This window comes from Malaclemys terrapin, chromosome 8 (genome assembly GCF_027887155.1).
Source record: "Malaclemys terrapin pileata isolate rMalTer1 chromosome 8, rMalTer1.hap1, whole genome shotgun sequence".
Classification (NCBI taxonomy): Eukaryota; Metazoa; Chordata; order Testudines; family Emydidae; genus Malaclemys; species Malaclemys terrapin.
This window is the reverse complement of record NC_071512.1, coordinates 17,662,835-17,682,035: the sequence shown is the minus strand read 5'-3', so window position 1 is coordinate 17,682,035 and position 19,201 is coordinate 17,662,835. Positions and strand designations below refer to the sequence as shown.

The 19,201-nt window shown below is 38.6% G+C and overlaps 1 protein-coding gene across 1 annotated transcript in view; it reads left to right on the top strand.

Moving 5' to 3' along the window:
* Positions 1-18,404, top strand: part of PRELID2 (PRELI domain containing 2) — a 46,299-nt gene extending 27,895 nt beyond the window's left edge. Inside the window, exons 5-7 of the mRNA XM_054037832.1 lie at positions 6,607-6,712; positions 13,657-13,722; positions 14,255-18,404. Of these exons, the coding sequence (XP_053893807.1) occupies positions 6,607-6,712; positions 13,657-13,713 (163 nt within the window). The 3' untranslated portion in view covers positions 13,714-13,722; positions 14,255-18,404. The remainder of the gene's footprint in view (positions 1-6,606; positions 6,713-13,656; positions 13,723-14,254) is intronic.
* Positions 18,405-19,201: the final 797 nt, after the last annotated feature.

Below are 19,201 nucleotides of genomic sequence, written 5' to 3'. Positions count from 1 at the left end.
CTTAAGAAAGAGAAGGATAAGGGGTGACTGGTCTACAATCTAGAAGTACCAACATGGAGAACAAATATTTGATAATGGGCTCTTCCAGTCTAGCAGAGAAAGGTATAAAACAATTGAACAGCCAGAAATTGAAGCTTGACAAATTCAGCCAGAAAATAAGGCGTAAATGTATAACCTTGAGAGTAATTTAACTATTGGAATAATTTACCAAGAGTCATGGTGGATTCTCCATCACTGGCAATTTTTAGATCAAGATTGGATGGTTTTCCTAAAAAGATTTGCTCTAGGAATTATTTTGGGGAAGGTCTGTGGCCTGTGCTATGCAGGAGGTCAGACTAGATGATCAGAATGGTCCTTTCTGCCTTGGAATCTATGAAATATGCAGCACAGCCAGGTCAAAAATTATAAGGGCTATTAATCCTTGTGCTTCAGGTGACAAGCTGGTAAGCAGCTGAACTCAGGAAGAAATTTCTCCAGTGTTACTGTATTACAGAATTGGCTGGGTGAAAGCCCCCCTGCCCAATACTTGGAAGCATCTAATATATGCTACTGTCAGAGAGAGGACAGGATGGTCTACTGGCTTATTACACTATGGTTGTTCATCTGTTCCTAAAACAAAGTGTTGTAAGGCTTTGAAATGTTTTGTATTCCATCTAATCAATCAAGGACACCACTTGTCTGGTAGATTTTTGCAAGGTTCAGACTTCACAATTTTCATTTCTCTTCCACCTCTTGGCCCCCGCCCACCCTGAATTTTAAAATACTTTGGCATCAGTTTATGACAGACTATCTGAAAAGTGTCCTTGTTCTTACAGAAATGGGGCTGCTTGTGTTTGAAATTACAGCTTGTAGAAGTGCTGGATTGAACTGCTAGATTTTTACAGAGCCATTCCCCTAGTCTACATTCTGTCGAAGGAATTTATCCAGGTCCATAAATACTGGAAATGCAAGACAGCACAAACACTCTGACCTTCTATCTCTGCTTTTAAGAACTCTGCCAGTTTCCAGAATGTGGAAGCAGGGCCGGCTCCAGGGTTTTGGCCGCCCCAAGCAGCCCCCCCAAAAAAAAAAAAAAGCGACAATTCAGCAGGAGGTCCTTTGCTCAGAGCGGGAGTGAGGGACCATCTGCCAAATAGCTGGACATGCCGCCCCTCTCCGGAGCGGCCACCCCAAGCACCTGCTTGGCAAGCTGGTGCCTGGAGCCGGCCCTGTGTGGAAGGATTTTTGAAAGAGGAGATAGGGACGGAACCTCTCAAGAAGAATATCCAAATCCTCTCAGATCAGCCTTACTGGGATTATTTGACCCAGAAATGACTGGAGAACCACACTTGTTCCATTAAGATGTGCATACTTGCAAGCCCCTTCGTTTTCAGTTTAAACCAATTTTTACCTAAAAATTCCTGGGTTTTACAAAATATTATTCATTTTTTTTTTTCTGATTTTTCACCCTACTTTTGTATCATTTTTATTTATATCTATATAAACTTGTTTTATTAGGAAAAATACATATATCATGCAATGTATTGTGTTAGGATAATACATTAGTCCCGGTGTATATGCAAAGCTGCACGTTGAAGTAAGGCTATGTATTAGTCTAGATGAGAAGATGCATACAATAAGCAAACAGGCACATCCGCAAGCTCTGAAGGGTGTGCACATCTGAACGTACTGATGAATCTCATGCCCACCACGTACACATTTCAAGCTGTTGGCAGATAACGGTTTAAAGATTTGACACACTACAATGGGGAGAAAATGAAAATCTGTATCAGAATGTTTCAGAACACAAGGAAGTAGTCAAAAATTTTAAAAAACAGGAGAAAAGGATGAAGCTGAGTGTATGCGCTGTAAATGGTAAGGCCCAATTATTAAATGTAAATATTATAGGCTAATAGTTCTAAGTCTAAAACACTAACTGTTTGTTCAAATGAGAAGTGTTATTTGGGGATTAGAGAGAGAGTGTTTTCTTCAGAGGTGGCGTTCTGTTTTAGTTCTCCAGCAAACCACATATAGTGCTGCTAATGGGAGACAGGCTAAACGACATACATTAGCGTGTCTATACACCAATGCCAGAAGCCTAGGTAATAAAATGGAGGAATTGGAGCTCTTGGTCCTAGAGCTGAAACCAGATATCGTAGGAATAACGGAAACGTGGTGGAATGGCAGTCACGACTGGAACACAGGTATGGAGGGGTATGCGCTCTTTAGGAAAGACCGGAACAAAGGTAAAGGTGGGGGGGTGGCATTGTATGTCAATAAACTGTAAAGAAATAATAGTTGATGGATTAGATAACACAGAGTCCGTCTGGGCAATACTCACACTGGGTAATAGGACTACTAGAGCCTCTCCGGGGATAGTACTTGGAGTGTGCTATAGACCGCCAGGATCGACCCAGGATATGGATAAGGAACTATTTAATGTGTTTAGAGAAGTAATTACTAACAGAAACTGTGTAATTATGGGGGACTTTAACTTCCCGGATATAGATTGGGGAACAAACGCTAGTAGCAATAACAGGGCTCAGATGTTCCTAGAAGTGCTTGCTGATCAATTCCTCCATCAAGTGGTAACTGAACCGACGAGGGGGGAGGCCATTTTAGATTTGATTCTAGTAAGTAGTGAGGACCTCGTTGAGGAAGTGGTAGTAGGGGACAATTTGGGCTCCAGTGATCATGAGCTAATTTGGTTTAAAATACATGGAAGGAGTAACAGAATTAAATCAAAGACTAGGGTTTATAATTTTAAAAAGGCCAATTTTAACAAATTAAGGGGACTGGTAAGGGAAGTGGATTGGGCAAACGTATTAATGGATTTAAAGGCAGAAGAAGCCTGGGATTACTTTAAGTTAAAGATGCATGAGCTGTCGGAGGCCTGTATTCCAAAAAAGGGAAAAAGATTACTAAGCAAGAGATTTAGACCGAGCTGGATGAGCGACCGACTCAAAGGGGCTATTAGGAAAAAACAGAAAGCGTACAAAGAGTGGAAGAGGGGAGGGATCAGTAAGGAAATGTACCTAAGTGAAGTCAGAGAATGTAGAGAGAGAGTGAGAAAGGCTAAAGGCCGTGTAGAGTTGGACCTACCGAGGGGAATTAAAAGCAATAGTAAGAGGTTTTACAGCCACATAAATAGGAAGAAAGCAAAGAAAGAAGAAGTGGGACTGCTGAAGACTATTGACGGAGAGGAGATTAAAGACAATCTAGGCATGGCACAATATCTTAATGAATATTTTGTATCGGTGTTTAATGAGGCCAATGAAGGTATTAGGGATACTAGCACCACTACAGAGGGGCATTCAGGATGGGGGATTACCGTATTCGAGGTAGAAACAAAACTTGAACACCTTAATGGGGCTAAGTCAGGAGGACCGGACGATCTTCATCCGAGAATATTGAAGGAATTGGCACGGGAAATAGAAGGCCCATTAGCGATAATATTTAATGAATCTGTAAACTCGGGGGTGGTCCCGTTAGACTGGAGAATAGCTAATGTGGTTCCTATTTTCAAGAAAGGAAAAAAAAGTAATCCGGGTAACTACAGGCTTGTTAGTTTAACATCTGTAGTGTGCAAGGTGTTAGAGAAAATTCTGAAAGAGAAACTAGTTGAGGACCTGGAGGGTAGTGGCAATTGCGATAAATTACAACATGGTTTTACGAAGGGCAGATCGTGCCAAACGAATCTGATCTCCTTCTTTGAGAAAGTAACGGATTTATTAGATAAGGGAAATGCGGTGGACCTAATATACCTGGATTTCAGTAAAGCGTTTGATACTGTACCCCATGAGGAATTATTAGTTAAACTGAAAAACATGGGGATCGATATGAAAATCCAGAGGTGGATAAGGAATTGGTTAATGGGGAGAATGCAGCGGGTTGTATTAAAGGGTGAACTGTCAGGTTGGAGGGAGGTTACTAGTGGAGTGCCTCAAGGTTCGGTTTTGGGACCCATTTTATTTAATCTATTTATAACTGACCTCGGAACCGATTGCAGGAGTGGGCTGATAAAGTTTGCGGATGATACGAAGGTGGGAGGCGTTGTAGATTCGGAGGAGGATAGGGATATCCTGCAGGGAGACTTGAATGAGCTTGTGAATTGGAGTATCAGAAATAGGATGAAATTTAATAGTGAAAAGTGTAAGGTGATGCATTTGGGGATGACTAATAACAATTTTAGTTACAAGATGGGAATGCATTGGTTAGAAGTAACTGAAGAGGAGAAGGACCTAGGGGTTCTTGTAGACCGCAGGATGACTGAGTCGACAATGTGACGTGGCGGTGAAAAAAGCCAATGCTGTCTTGGGATGCATTAGGCGGGGTATATCTAGTAGGGATAAGGAGGTCCTGCTTCCGTTGTACAAGGCGCTGGTGAGACCTCATTTGGAGTACTGTGTGCAGTTCTGGTCTCCCATGTTTAAAAAAGATGAACTCAAACTGGAACGGGTGCAGAGAAGGGCCACTAGGATGATCAGAGGAATGGAAAACCTGTCGTACGAAAGGAGACTAGAGGAGCTTGGGTTGTTTAGTCTGACAAAGCGAAGGATGAGGGGGGATATGATTGCTATCTTTAAATATATTAGAGGGATTAATACAAGGGAGGGAGAAGAATTATTCCATCTTAGTACTAACGTGGATACAAGAACGAATGGATATAAACTGGCCGTGGGGAAGTTCAGACTTGAAATTAGACGAAGGTTTCTGACCGTCAGAGGGGTGAAATATTGGAACGGCCTACCGAGGGAAACGGTGGGGGCGACGGACCTGTCTGGTTTTAAGATTAAGTTAGATAAGTTTATGGAGGGAATGGTTTAATGGTAAAACATAGTAGTCAAGGAAAGCCAAGCAATGGTAGGTAAATAGTATAATGGCTAACAGGGGTCGGGCTGGAGACTCTTGCCTATATGCTCGGGGTCTTACTGATCGCCATATTTGGGGTCGGGAAGGAATTTTCCTCCAGGGCAGATTGGCTGAGCCTCTGGAGGTTTTTCGCCTTCCTCCGCAGCATGGGGCAGGGATCTCTAGCAGGAGGGTCTCTGCCGATTGAAGTGACTAAAAACAGGATTGGGGACTTCAACAGCAGAGTCCAGGGAAGGGGTAGGGACGGTTTTATGGCCTGCAGCATGCAGGGGGTCAGACCAGATGATCATAATGGTCCCTTCTGACCTTAAAGTCTATGAGTCTATGAGATTGAACAGAATTCAAAGCATTAATCTACTGAATACTTCCCCCCCGTTTTTCTGTCCACCACAATAAATGCTGATATTTACTCAAAAAAATTAATAGTTTTTTGCACTGATTTTCATCTGTTTTTGTTTTGGTGGTAATAAACACTGGGAAAAATTAAATTAAATAAAAACTGAAAATGAAGGGCCCTAAACACATTTCAAGTGCACTCAATGCTCCATGTGTAGATACTTCATAAATTCTCACATAACAAAAGCTTCCTCGCTAAAGGACCTCACACAATCTAAATTTTAATTTTACTTTTGAAAGGCCAAGCAAGCTGTGAGAGCATTCCTTGACACTGTCTGAATAAGAATATTGCTAGGCTTTTTGTACTAAAGACACTTTAATTAAACTCCCATCACGAAAACAATTAGGCCAAATTTGCAGTACTTAACTAGTCAATAATTTAGTAGCTGGATCTCATTAATAGACTTCTCCCTGTGACTGTGTTGTTGTAATGATGTGGCATTGCCAGCTGTGTGCTACAAGAATCAATCAGTGATCAATATTTTCCATGAGCTTTTGTTGTTGTTGTCTCCCAGAGCCATGAAAAATAAATAAATAAATCTTGATTGTATGGGGTTGGGTCTTCATGGTGGCTTTATTATTTCTTGTGGACACATTCCTGTTTCTGAATGTTTTCCTACACACTCAAGCTGGAACAATTTGCACAGGGGGTATGCTGAGAGCCGTTGAACCAAACTGTCAACCCTGAATGTGATGGAAACCACTTCAAGCCAGGGGGTGTGGCAGCACCTATGCACTGCAAAACTCTTTCTTTGACTCCATTACATTGTTATATTAAGTTGCATTAATCTGAAGGACAAAAGCAAACGAGCTTGGTTCAGCTCAGTTTACAGATGAGGAACTGAGGCCCGGAGAAACTGAGCAAGGTCACATCACCACAATTGGCTACCTGGTGGGCAGCCTCAGCAAAGTTGTAGAGACTGAACTACACTCAGATGTCCAGGTTAGGAGGCTTGCTGGCTTGCCAGTGTGGAAGTCAAGCTTGTTTTGCTGCTGCTTGTTTGTGGATGCAAAGGACCTTTAGTGTTCAAAACTGTCAGTATGGCCCAACCTCACCAAGAAGAGGGGTGTGTCTTTCATTGTGGTGGGCTTCACCCACCATTCCCGCTACACCTTTCACCACCATTTAATTTTACAATAACAAAATAATTTTGAGGAATAACAATGTGAATGTCTCCCCCTGATGGTGGACAAAAACACTGTTCTTCCCTGCCCACAGTAGCACCCTCTCTGATCCACTTGTCTGAATCTAAGCAGTGAATTTTGATTTTGTGCCTGTTTATAAAATATAGTTCATCATAGAATTACTGTCCATGCATTTAAAGAGAGGAATACAATTGTTACATTCCTGTTTTATAGGACAGAGTTCATCCAGAAAGGGAGGATATCCATTACCGGAGCAGGGTTGCTCAACTGTGTATTGGAAGCTTTTGCTCAAACCTTTCTAAATCAAGGAGTCAAGAAGGTAGGTTTAATTTATTATTTATATTTGTTCCTAAAATTACATTTGAAATCTGTCATTCTGACCATCCCTCCTAATCCAGTTTGGGTTTTAAAATCCTAAGGAGTTGAAACTTGGCTTCTTCACCCATCATGTAAAACTAACGTTGGTCTTTTCCTTTAATTGTGAATAATAAACAGAACAAGAAATGGGATACAGTTTGAATGTGTAATAGTAATTTTCCAAATGTATTTTTAAAGCATTTTGTTAAATTCATTATTCTCATTTCCTCTAGATGTTGAAACTTTTTTCCTGCTAACATTTCAGTGTACTAGTTAATATAATGTAATAATAATAGCTTATCGTTTTATAGCACTCTTGCATCCAATCATCTTACAGTACTTAATGAACATGCATGTATGGCTGCACTTTCCCCCCCAGTAATGTTGGATGCTTCAGGCATCTTGATATATTTACAATAGCAACAGTCAATCTTCTTCTAACAATTTTATATGGATCAATAATTCTGTCTTTTTGGTAAGAATTATGAAAGGAAATAAAAGCCACTCTGGTATCCAGAAGTGTATCCCAAAGGAAATAATATTCCAACATCATTAGTTTTAGAAAGGCATGTCATATTGAAGATCTGGGTTTACAAACAAAAATCTCATGCAAATTATTCACCATGAAATTGAATGATGTAGAATGCTTACATTTGTTGGGGGTGGGGGTTTTGAGGAGGAGGACATGTTGATGTCCAACTAGCTCCATATGCAATTTTTCATCAGCTAGAAAGGAAAGGGATGCTTAATTAAGCCTTTTCACTGAAAAAATATACATCTTGAGTGTTTTGACAGGTATGTTGCTTTGATGTACATAAATGTGGGTGGGTGACCAGTGGTGTTGCATTTTCATATTGGGATCTAAATCTTACATAATGCAAAAAATGTAACTGACCTAAATTTTCCATTATTTACAACATTTTTTTTCTTTACCAACAGTAATTTAACTTTTTAAATGTACTTGAAGGACCCGCATTGTCAAAGGTGTATTCAGTTGACTTCTAATTAGGAATGATAAAAATGATACTTTTTGGGGTGTAGGATTTTCAGAAGTTCTTTTTTGCGTGCTATCAGGTCCCTCTATTCTCGGAGTGAGAGCTGTGTTCGTATTCTTGGCATTAAGTCGAATTAGTTCAGGGTGGGTGTTGGACTCTGCCAAGGGTGCGTCTCGTCCCCACTCCTGTTTGTGATTTTCCTGGACAGGCTATCACGGCGCAGCTGAGCAGTGGATTGTATCCAGTATGGGGACGCGGAGGCGGCATCTCTGTCTGCAGATGATGATGTCCTTGTTGCGTTGTCAGATTGTGATCTCTGATGTTTTTGCTGCTGAGTATGAAGTGGCTGGGATGAGAATCAGCAACTCCAAATTGGAGGTCATGGTCCTCTTCCAGAAGAGAGTGAACTGTTCCTTCCAGGTGAAGGGGGAGCAGCTGCCCTTAGTGGAAGAGTTCAACTACCTAGGGGGTCTCGTTCATGAGTGATAGTGAGCGGGAGTGTGAGATCGACCGGCGGATTGGTGTGGCGGCGGTAGTGATGTGGGCGCCTTATCGATCTGTGGTGGAGAAGCGGAAGCTGAGTTCTCGGACGAAGTTCTCTGTTTACAGGTCACTCTACATCCCCATCCTCACGTATGGCCATGAACTTTGGGTAATGACTGAAAGGACAAGATTGCGGGTACAAGCAGCGGAAGTGAGGTTTCTTCGCAGGGTGGCTGGGCCTACTCTCTGAGATGGGGTGAGGGGCATGGCTATTTGGGAGAGCCTCAGGTTACAGCTGCTACTCCTCTGGATTGAGAGGAGCCAACTGAGGTGGTTCGGGGACCTGATTAAAAAAATGAGAGGCTGATTTTGAAAATATGGCTCCAGGTGTTACTCTCAGAGAAATATTTCAAACTGTGGTTTTCATTCTTCCCCCTCTCCCCCCCCCCCCCCCCTTTGGCTACTCTTGCTACCCTAAAAAGACTTATTCTTTTGAAATAACGGTCTCTTTTTACCCCTTTTAGAAATCTTTATCTTGTAATGGGTTAAACTTTAAGCATCTTACTAGTGTATCACAGCTTGGGGTCAGTGCACAAAATAAAATCCAAATCACAATAACTGTACAATGCTGCACTGGAATCTCTTTGAGAATTTTGGCTGTGGCTGCATATCTGTGGATAAGAAAAGCCTAAATTAAACAAAATTGACTTACGCACTTACGTACCTTTTTGCTTCTATGCTCTTGATAAAGCAGTCTCTCCTAGTGCATTGGATTTCTTTAAAACCCTTGGATGGGGATTTTTATTAGAAAGAGCTGGGAATCAGGTAGTTCCAATTATACTCAGCTAAAATATGCTGACTTTCAGAGATAGAAAGATAATCTTTTAAAGTGTCAAAGCAACATATACTTAATAAATGACCACTCTTGTGTTCGAAAGATTCCTATAGCTTTGGGTTTGCTGTATTCCCAAAGCCAGCACTAGGCGAAGATTAATTCATATAGAAATATCTGCTGTTCAGAATTGTGCCAGTAGTAATTCAATTAATCCTAAAGACAGAATCTTGAGACCATTAATAAGGAGAGTCATTTTACCCCCAATTAATTGCCTTTTTCTGCATTGGAGAAGAAATTATGAAATAATTCATTAAGACCTAATAAATCTTCTTGAGATGCAGATTTGTATCTGCACCAAACTTATATCCTGTAGCCAAAAAAGAGAGACTTCCTCGTTATACCTGGTATTTGTAGTGCTTATAATAAATAGAAGTATAATATGGTCAGGATTTTGAAGAGTTTACAGAGAACATACCCATCCCTACCCCCGATCCCCTGCCACTAGTCCACATTTAAATCCTACATTTTTAGTGATTAAAATGAGAGAGGTTATTATGGTGGGTGGTGGGAAGTGGAATTGAGGGACTGGAGGGGAAAGTATTGAGATAGAGAAAATGCTGTCTTAATATTTATATTTCTGAATAGACGACAATCAGGTGTCTGTTTTCCCACACAATCAGTATTCAATATCTCTGAATTTCCTATTGTAATAGAGTAGAAGGCACTTCTCTATTCATGGAGCACTAGAGAAGGTGATTTTGATTTTTTTTTTTTTCAGTAGATTTCATTACTGAGATATGATCTCAATAACTGCTAAACTGTGTTTTTTTAAAAATTGAATAACTGTGAAATCCTTGACTCAGACCTCTAGAATTTCTTCTTCGGTTCAACTCAAACGTTGACCAAAAATTGTTCCCTGTGATGGGAAATAAGCTGTGAAGTGTCAGAATTATTCCTTTTGTTTTGTAGAAGTTGGAGCTTGAAAACTAGCCTTTAACAGGAAAGCGAACTTTAAATAGAGAGGGAGATGTTGGGGGGGCCTGGGTTTTTATTGTTGCCTTAAGGCTCCTTTATGATACTCTGACCGTGTAACTGAGCCCCAGACCAGATGGGAATGTATAGGGGGTTCCCTTGCTAGCGTAGAACTGACCAGATGGCTTAGGGTGCATGCTGGGAAAGAAAGAGGGCAAGTCATTGGAGTTACTCTCCTGCAATTCTCAGCTTTCCATGGGCAATCAGAGGGTAAGTTACGGCAGTTTTGAGACTTGGGGAGTGCAAAGGTGGCTTAAAGCACCAAGTGCAGGTTTGGAGCAATGGAGAGTTGGGGCCGAAATCTTCCTTTATAATCTAGTGAACGGTGATGTATCTGCTTGAGGAGTTGCCACGTTACAGTCAATGTAGAAAGTAAAGACTGTAAATAATTTTTCCCCTGAAAATTCCTCTGCAGGGGGAAAAAAAAATTCTGTGGCTAGTGTGCAGCTGCCTAGTAGCCAATAAGACTATCTATATGAATAATTCAAAAATCTGGACAGATATGCTCTGGGAATCCCAGATATCAAAATGTCATTCTGGCACTAGTCAGACAGAAGGCCTTTCCAATATAAGAACTCTTGTCTCCAGTTTATTAAATATTGTGTAGACCTAGCAGCTGGAAGATGCTTACTAGCTTGAAGGGGAATTGGTGAGCAACAAGTCATCTTATTTTTATCCTACTTTAATAAAAAAAAAAAAAAAAAAAAAAGGCGATCTAATTGGTTTGTAGTTTCATTGCTGATCATCTGCATCGTATACAATCTGCCTTTTGCATATTAAGTAAAACAGTTTTAAGACCATTTTATAAAATGAATATGCATACCAATGTGTGTTGATTTGAGTCTTACCCAATGTCTCTTAAGCCCTGCAATATTTGCAGTATTGCCCATTCTTGGAATATATTTTTAGATTAATTTTTGATGCCAAGAACAACCAAAAAGCATAATGAGATGGAAAAATAAATGAGTTATGTTTTCATTGATATAACTAATCTAAAATGATGGAATTACAGTACTTGGCATGCAAATAATAACCAAATATTTGTTTACTCTCTCAAATGTTTTTGTCATGGTTGCAAAAAGAACACGAGATATTAGGATGATGTTTTCATAGGTTTAGCATAATATAGAGGAGATTATTGTAAGAAGCGGCTAGTTAATCAAAAACATCCAGGTTACATATCTTTGTACTGGAAGTGGAGATGAATTTTACATTCAGACCTGGATTTTTTTTTTTTTCCCCATCAGAATCAAATTTATGGTTTCTACTTAAGATAAAATTCTCCAAGCAGCCACTTAAATAAAATATGAGATTAATATTCTATAGTTCAATAGTTGTACGTGGTACATTTCAGACCTGATCTCTGTCCAAAGTAGCTTGGAGACTATATTAGGTGGAAACTAAGTTATAAACTACGAGCTAAGGTTCCTTAATGTGGTTGTTTCTATGGTGTTGGAGAGTCCCATAGATTGCTATTATCAGACTTTCCTTATTTATTTTGTCAACCACCCTCTTGGTTTTGTTTTTGTACCTTCTTTGATATCGGCTGTCCTGTGTGAGACTTCTAAGAGAACATATCACCCAAAAAGTTACACTTCTGAGTCTTGGAATCCATACAACTCTGTAAGCTCTTGGCTCCTAATCCAACTAATACAGTAGTATCTAGATATTTGCAAGAAGAGAGATTCTTGCAGTTACAAAAAAAAAAAAAAAAAATATTTACCTTGGAAAAAATAAAACTATTCTATGGCTTGTCAATCAGAAAAGCTTTTAAGCTGTATCTATAAAGGTGGACAGCTTAATGGGTAAGCAATGTTTGTTCTGCATTTCAAGTGCATCATTGCACTGTAAGCAGTGTAAATTTAGCCCCTTTAAGCTTGATCTCCTGGGGCTGAGATTTAAGTGTTTGAACTTTAGTTGAAAGGCATATATTGATTAGTCTTTGATTTAGTCATTCTCCACTGAAAAGTTACTCAGTAATGACTTGTACCTGCCCTTTACTGTTTTTTTATTCATTTTGTAGATTCTCTCCCCACCCCTCAATGCAATGAGGAGGAGAAAAGAAAAAGCAGCTGTCACACTGCGAACATAATTGATTCAATAAATAACATTTTTAAATTCCCAAGGCAAACCTCGGAGTCTTCACTTATGTCAATTAGTGCTCTATTCTGTAAATGGTGGCATGCTTAATTTAGACTGATGGGCTAAGCTAGCCAGTTCTCGCTTCCCATGGAAAGAATAGTCATGGAAGGCGAGCTATTATATACATTTCAAAAATTTCACCTGATTTTAATGTAGAGCTGTGTAAAGAAGTGCTCTTAAACTTTTTATTAAAACTAGTATTGCTTTTTATTCTCTTCCCCCCCCTTCGTGCCCCGCCCCCCCCAGTGACGTGAACTGAGCAAGAATTTTCTCAGCTTGTTGAACAGAAGAATACACAGGGTGAAATCCTGGCCTCATTGAAGACCATGGCAAAACTCCCATTAATTTCAGTGGGGCCAAGATTTCACCAAGAGGATCTGAACATGTAGTAGCAAACATTATATATAGTCTGGCAGAGCATACTCCATTAGGGCCTTGCATCTTTAGCACTCTCTTCTTCCTTAGCACTGTAACAGCCTGAGTTGGTTAGCATAGAGGTGTGCTGTAAGGTCTGCTTTTTGTCCTTTGCCTGGGAGGACCTGGATATTGGGCCAGGTCTCGTTAGTGGTGACATGAGGAGTGTATGATGAGGCTAACGTATTGTTTTTGTCACTGACTTGTTTGACTTGAACTGGGTTTCTTTGCTTATTTTGCATCTTTCTGAAAGTTTCAGGGGCTCCCAGAGCATTGGATTATTATAGTTTAGTAAAAGTTTGAATGAATCAATAAATAGAACAGGCTAATGTATGTTGCCTAAGACATTGCCTGTCCTGAGGATTAACCCCCATTTCAGCTGTCAATGACAAGTAACCTGTGTGTTTTGCTCTGGTGTAGTCCTTTAATGTAGACAAGGCAAGTGTCATAGTTACCCCAGTTTCCAGCAGTGTTTATCTGATGCTCCTTTATTAAAAATAATGCCCAGCTCTTATGCAGCATGTTTCATCCATAGATGAAAGCCCTTTACAACAAAAGTAAGTGTTATCCCCATTTTACAGATGGAGAAACTGAAGTAGAGGGAAGTGAAATGCCATAGCAAAGTTCACCCAGCTACCCAATGGAAGAGCTGGGAATAGAACCTGGATGTAGGGAGTCCCAATCTAGTGCTCCAGCCACTAGGCCAAGGTTCCTTCAATTAGAGTAGAATGCTGTGGGCACAATATGATGTAAACACTCCCTCTCATCTCCCCACTGCCCCATCTGCACATACCAAGCTATATAATAGCACTGCTATTGCTGCAGACAAAATTACAATGGTGTTATTGCCATTTTATGGTAAGGCAGTAAATCGTGTTTTCTCCAGATTTGACCATCGTCCCATTGTTTGGATGATCTGAACAAGTCATCTGCTTGCATGTTGTAGTGTCTGTTTTAATACATGTGATATATATGTAGGTTGTGATTTGTCTGTATTCTTTACAGGGTATTAGAATAATGGAGACTCTTCTGCAGGAACAGTGTGGGTGCCCGTTTTCCTGAGAAGTAACTGTAAGTGTGTCATCAATTTAAAGATTCAAAATTCAAGATGTCTATATTTGCACACACAATGTGTTTATAAAACAGATTTTTTAGTTGGTAATTTTTGCTGATATACATTTCTTAACTAATATATTCTACGTTTCTACATACAGACTTTATATAGAATTTATGATCCATTTTGAATAATATCCAACACTTACTCATACTGAATACAAGAAAAAATAATGAACTGCTGCTTTGTGAGACTTGATAATACAACAGCGTTCCTTAACATTATGTTAAGACCTCTTTTGTGGGCTGTCTGTTTCTCCCCCGTAATTTATCTATCACTAGACCATGAGAGTGATAGTCAGACTTAATAAAACAAGATGTTAGCTTTGTCTGGAGATCATTATTGCTTGCAGAAAAGTAATCTCTTCAGAGATTGCCCATAGAGGCAAGATTTGGCCGACTTTAAAAGTAGCTCAGAATGAGAGCAAATGGCTATTGATTAGCTCCTAATAAATATTCTTCTAAAAGCTGTTTTCTATGCTTTTTACAGGAAGAAAAGTGTCATCAGAGCAATATATCTTTATTGCTGTCACTGTTTCCAGGGAAGTTATCCAAATTTTATTGGTACCATTTTATTGAGGAAACAGAGTATTCAATATGCACAGCTTGGAGAAAAGATGACAATTGTCTATACGTCTTTTGGATAAGATTAAGGAAAGATATGCTGTTTAAAGGGACTCTGATCCTGAGAGATGTAAATGTGGAAATAATGTCTTCATGTGGATTTCTGGTGAAATTTCCAGAGACTAAGCATTCACTGAGAGAACCAACATTAGCAAAAACATAAATAGCCCTTTTTGCTGTGAAGAGATCTTCTAGCATGTCAACCAGTTATCTTGAGTCTTGCCAAGAGAGGTATGAATATCCTCTATTAATTTTAATAGTTTATTTTGAAGCTTAGTTGTTAGCGACAGTGATTCTATTCACAGAATGCATAATCTAATAAGCGTCAATGGAAATGTGTTCCATCATAGTTCCATGCAATTGTATGGACTCAGCATCTCTCTGCAGGTATTTGATATTTCCAATGTGTCTGCAAAACCTGAAAACAAACAACAAATTAAGGCTTCCTTTGGAAAAAAAAAAAAAAAAAAAAAAAAATTGTCTAGTCCTTCTGAATGTGAACTAATGCAAAGTTTCCCTGCTAAGCCTGTAGAAACACAGAAACAATAGTTCTGGGAGATGAGACTACACCCATGTGGAATCATCACCTCACTGAGGAGAAACCTGGTAATGGCAATTTAAGTGTGTACTTTGCTAATTATTTCACTGCTGAGACTTTTTAGCAGAAACATCCATCTAACATGCCCATGTTTATTTCAAAGGATGTCCCACCACTATAAAGTTACATGTTTTAAAGTGAAAATATTTGATTGTCCCCCAAACGTGTGTGTTTTGTTTTTGTTTTTGTTTTGTTTGTTCCTGATAGGAGCCAATGGAGAAATTTTTAAGGGGATTAGAAGGTTTTGGAGTAAAATTCTTAAGGGAAAAGAGAGCTCGCATGGATGAGGGATTCATTTTGAAAGAGCAATTTTATTTAAAATCTCTTATTAAAAATACAGTACAAGTAAGTTGTTTGGATACCCTTGCTCATGCTGAACAATACCTCAGTCCACAAAGAGTCCCACTGAAGTCAATGGGTGTCAGGTGGTACTAAGTGCTTTCAGTTGAGCATGGGTGTGATTGTTTTTACTACTGAGGCCTTGGAGAGGAGAAATTTTGGCAACTCCACACTACTGTGTACCATGCCAGACGATCTTTAATATCCATGCAGAACAGGCTGGGCCTCTGCTTTTAAAACCTTGTTGGAACAGCTTGAGGGGGGGAAAAAAAAAAAAAAAAAAAGTAGACCTAGTACACATTTTTAATGGCAAGATCAACTAGCAATAGAATCATTTGATTAGGGAGATATTGAGCGGTTGTTATTAGTGATGCTTAACAGTCAGTTAAAGAAAGTTCTTGTAGCAACAGTGTGGAGGCAAATCTTGTTCAGTGTGAGGAAAATTGGAGTAGGTAATTTTTAAGTCCTTTCCAACCCTACCGGATATAGTTTTTGATCAAAATGGCTAAAGCAGCATGGAATACAATCACATTTACTATCTACAATCAGTATATCAAGGCATGTTTAACTCACTGCTTCCAGAGGTTAACCAACTTGTCTGGTCATCTGGAAAATTTAAGTTTAAGGCACCCCAGGATATAATTCAATATACTAGAGTCCAATAACAAAATTTTGTCAGCTTTTGTAATTTGTGATTGAGCCAAAAAGGAATTTGCTAACTAGGGGTTGCTCTTATATTTAAAAGTTTGATGAATGATTCCTGATGGCATATTGCATTATACTGTCTAGGTAATATAAAGCCCCAATCCAGCAGAGTACTCAAGAACATGAGTGGTGGCGAGTAGCCCCAGTGTCTCCAATAGGATACTCGTGCCTAGAGTTATAGAAATGCTTTCCTGGGTCTTAATCTTTATGAAGTGAAGACAGAAATGAATAAATATGTTCTGCACAACTCTTTAAAAAAATAAACAAACAAACAAAAAAAAAAACACAACTAAAATTAAAAGCTACACTTCTGAAAAGCTGGGCCTTAACTTGTAATTCATATATTCAATATTTCAGCATGACAGAAATCTGATTACTCATAAGGCTAAAGGCATGACATATAGCACACTTCTGAGGAAAGGGTAGACCTAAAAAGACAAGCATTTGTAAGTGAGAAATTGGAATACAACCGTGATGTTTTCTATAGTAAGTACACCTGTGTAAACTAATTGTTCTGTTTGATTTTCATTTTGGAATGGTATTTTGAGTTTTTGCATTGTTTATATTCTTCAAAGAGACTATTTATCTTAACTAGGGCATATTTTGGCTTTGTCCCTATGTAATTTTGCAGTTTATGAATGAATAATTTAGATACAATAGGCAAACAAAATCTTAGAGGATGACTCAGACTGGACGACATAGTAGAAAGAGACCAATATAGTAAAAGACACTTATGTGTCCTGTTAGGTTCAATGACAGTGATGCATCTGATGAGCTAATCTGTGGGGATGACAGTTCTGCTTTTTTCCCTCTTGGCACTGTTTATCCTCTGAGATCATAATCCTGTAGATAACATCAGTTTATTGAATAAATTAACAAATTCTTTTAGAAGTGCAGCATTAAATGTTTTCTGGAGATTCAAATAAGTAGAGTATATGGGATCTACTAGAAAATCCTTCTTTAACCACCCAAAGGACTGGTTGAGAAAAATATCCAAATAATAAGTAAGTTTAGTCTAATGTCCCAGTATAAGTTTTTCTATATGTATTCAATGACTGATTAATGAGTGAGAATAGTTGCTCAGATATATTATGGTGGTAGTGGTATATAAATACATATTATTTTGTAAACTTATAGGCCAAGATTGTCAAAGTCCTACTGTGTCCTTAGTAGGTCCCTAAATAACTGCCTTGAATTTTTTTTTTCCAAGGAGCCTAATTTTATGCACTGCAGGGTCTGACTAATGGCTCACTTTAGTCAGGGGAAACTAATATATTTGTTTCAGGGGGCTTTAGATTGGGCCCACAGTTTTAATAATCTTGGCCACAAGGACCCCCAAAAGTCATGTTCCCTCATACTTGTAAACTTTCCTCTCCTTGATAGTGCTGCATATGCCATCCAGTGAAACCTTTTAAAAGTTAAATATTTTTTCCTTACTCAAGACCAATACACCTGGGGCAAAATAGTTTTGCTTACTTTTTCTCTGTAATTTTCTGTCATTCTAGATTAAGTCTATGCTTCTAGGCAATTTAGAAATTCTCTTTAAGCGTTGCTTATTGCAGTTTTTATTACTGGTTGTTTTTAAAATCTTTTTGTTCTTTTTTTAGATTGCTCTAATGCTCTAGGGGGAAGAGTGTTATATACAGTTTAAAAACAAATTTTGTTAAGGAACAAAATAAACATAAACAACTCTCAAAACTAATCGGAACAGTCCTAGGTAAAATGATGACTCAAAGCTCTCAGCAATGAGAGAGTCTTTGGAGGTGAGGAAGGGCAAATTGTATTTCAGAATGAAGTAGATCATTTGTCTTAACTACATTGTGTTTATGAGCTCTGTCATGATAGGATGAAAATTTGTTAATCTAACATAGCAGTAGCAGTCCTGTTTGCTAATGCACTCATTAGTACATTTCAGATAGCTAATAGTTTATGGCAGCAGTAGCAATCAATTTTGTATGTGTATATATAATTTTTTTTAGCCAAGCCAACTGCTACTATAGCTTATAAAAGAAAGTCATGAATGTGGAACAATAATTCAGGGACTTTATTTCAGCCAGGTGATCCATTATCAGTTTAGCGATATGGTGAGGAAAGGTGCTGTATTTTTTTAATATATATCTTGTGTGTATGAATGTATGTTAACTGTTGGATACACAATGTTTTTATATGCAAACTATTGTACTGTGAATACTGAATGTATTATTATGCCATTGTACATATGCTGTGTGATTATACAAAGACTACTTGAACACAAAGGAAATGTAAAATGTCAGCTAATTACAACAGCAAATGACATCACCCCTCTGTACAACCTTGAAATAGTGCACCTCATTACATTGCAATTCTTTTATAAAATAAAATTATTAGAACTCTTCTTTCCAGTCTATGCTCTGTTCTGTTTGGAGGTTCCCACCACTGGGCTTGCTCAGGTACACGGAGGGGAAGGGATCTCTAGTGGTTTTTATTTTTTTTCCAGTTCTTCCATCCAAATAGAATCAACTTTCCATGCGTGAATTGGCTTTTTCCCTTTTGTCCAGTCTGGATACTATAGCATTGATCCTATGAGTACTTGCACTTACATCTAGCTTAACCTGAAGTCAAATGGGATACCCATGTGAGCAAAATTATGTGTATGCATGTTTACAGGATTAAGCCATGTGCTAGAGTCACAGCTGGTTTACGTTTGCATTGCTCTATTTTAAATTAGTGGACCTACATCAGTTTATTAATTGAAAATTTGGCCCCAATATGTCTTGTGTGGAAAGAACCCTGACCAATCCATGGATATTGGCACAATGGACTGAATTGCCTCTAGTTCTGTTTGACTTTGCTAGTTAATTGAACTCTTATAATTTTGGTCTTTGAGCATTGAATAGGAAGCATTTGTGAAATGTGAGAAGCATGTAATGACAAACACAAAATGCAATTTTCTAATATATTTATAGGTATTCTCTTGCATGTTAATTCTTTGCATTGCTTAGAAGGAAACAATAAAAATATTTCTCATAACTTGAAATCCTTCACTGCTTAGAACAACTGCTTGGAAATTTGTGACTAACGTTTTGATTCTCGATCAATAGCCATATTATTTCAATGGAGATGTATTTTTTAAAGCAGAACACATCAGTGGGAGTTCAGACTAAAAAAACGGATACCGTGATCTAATCCCCA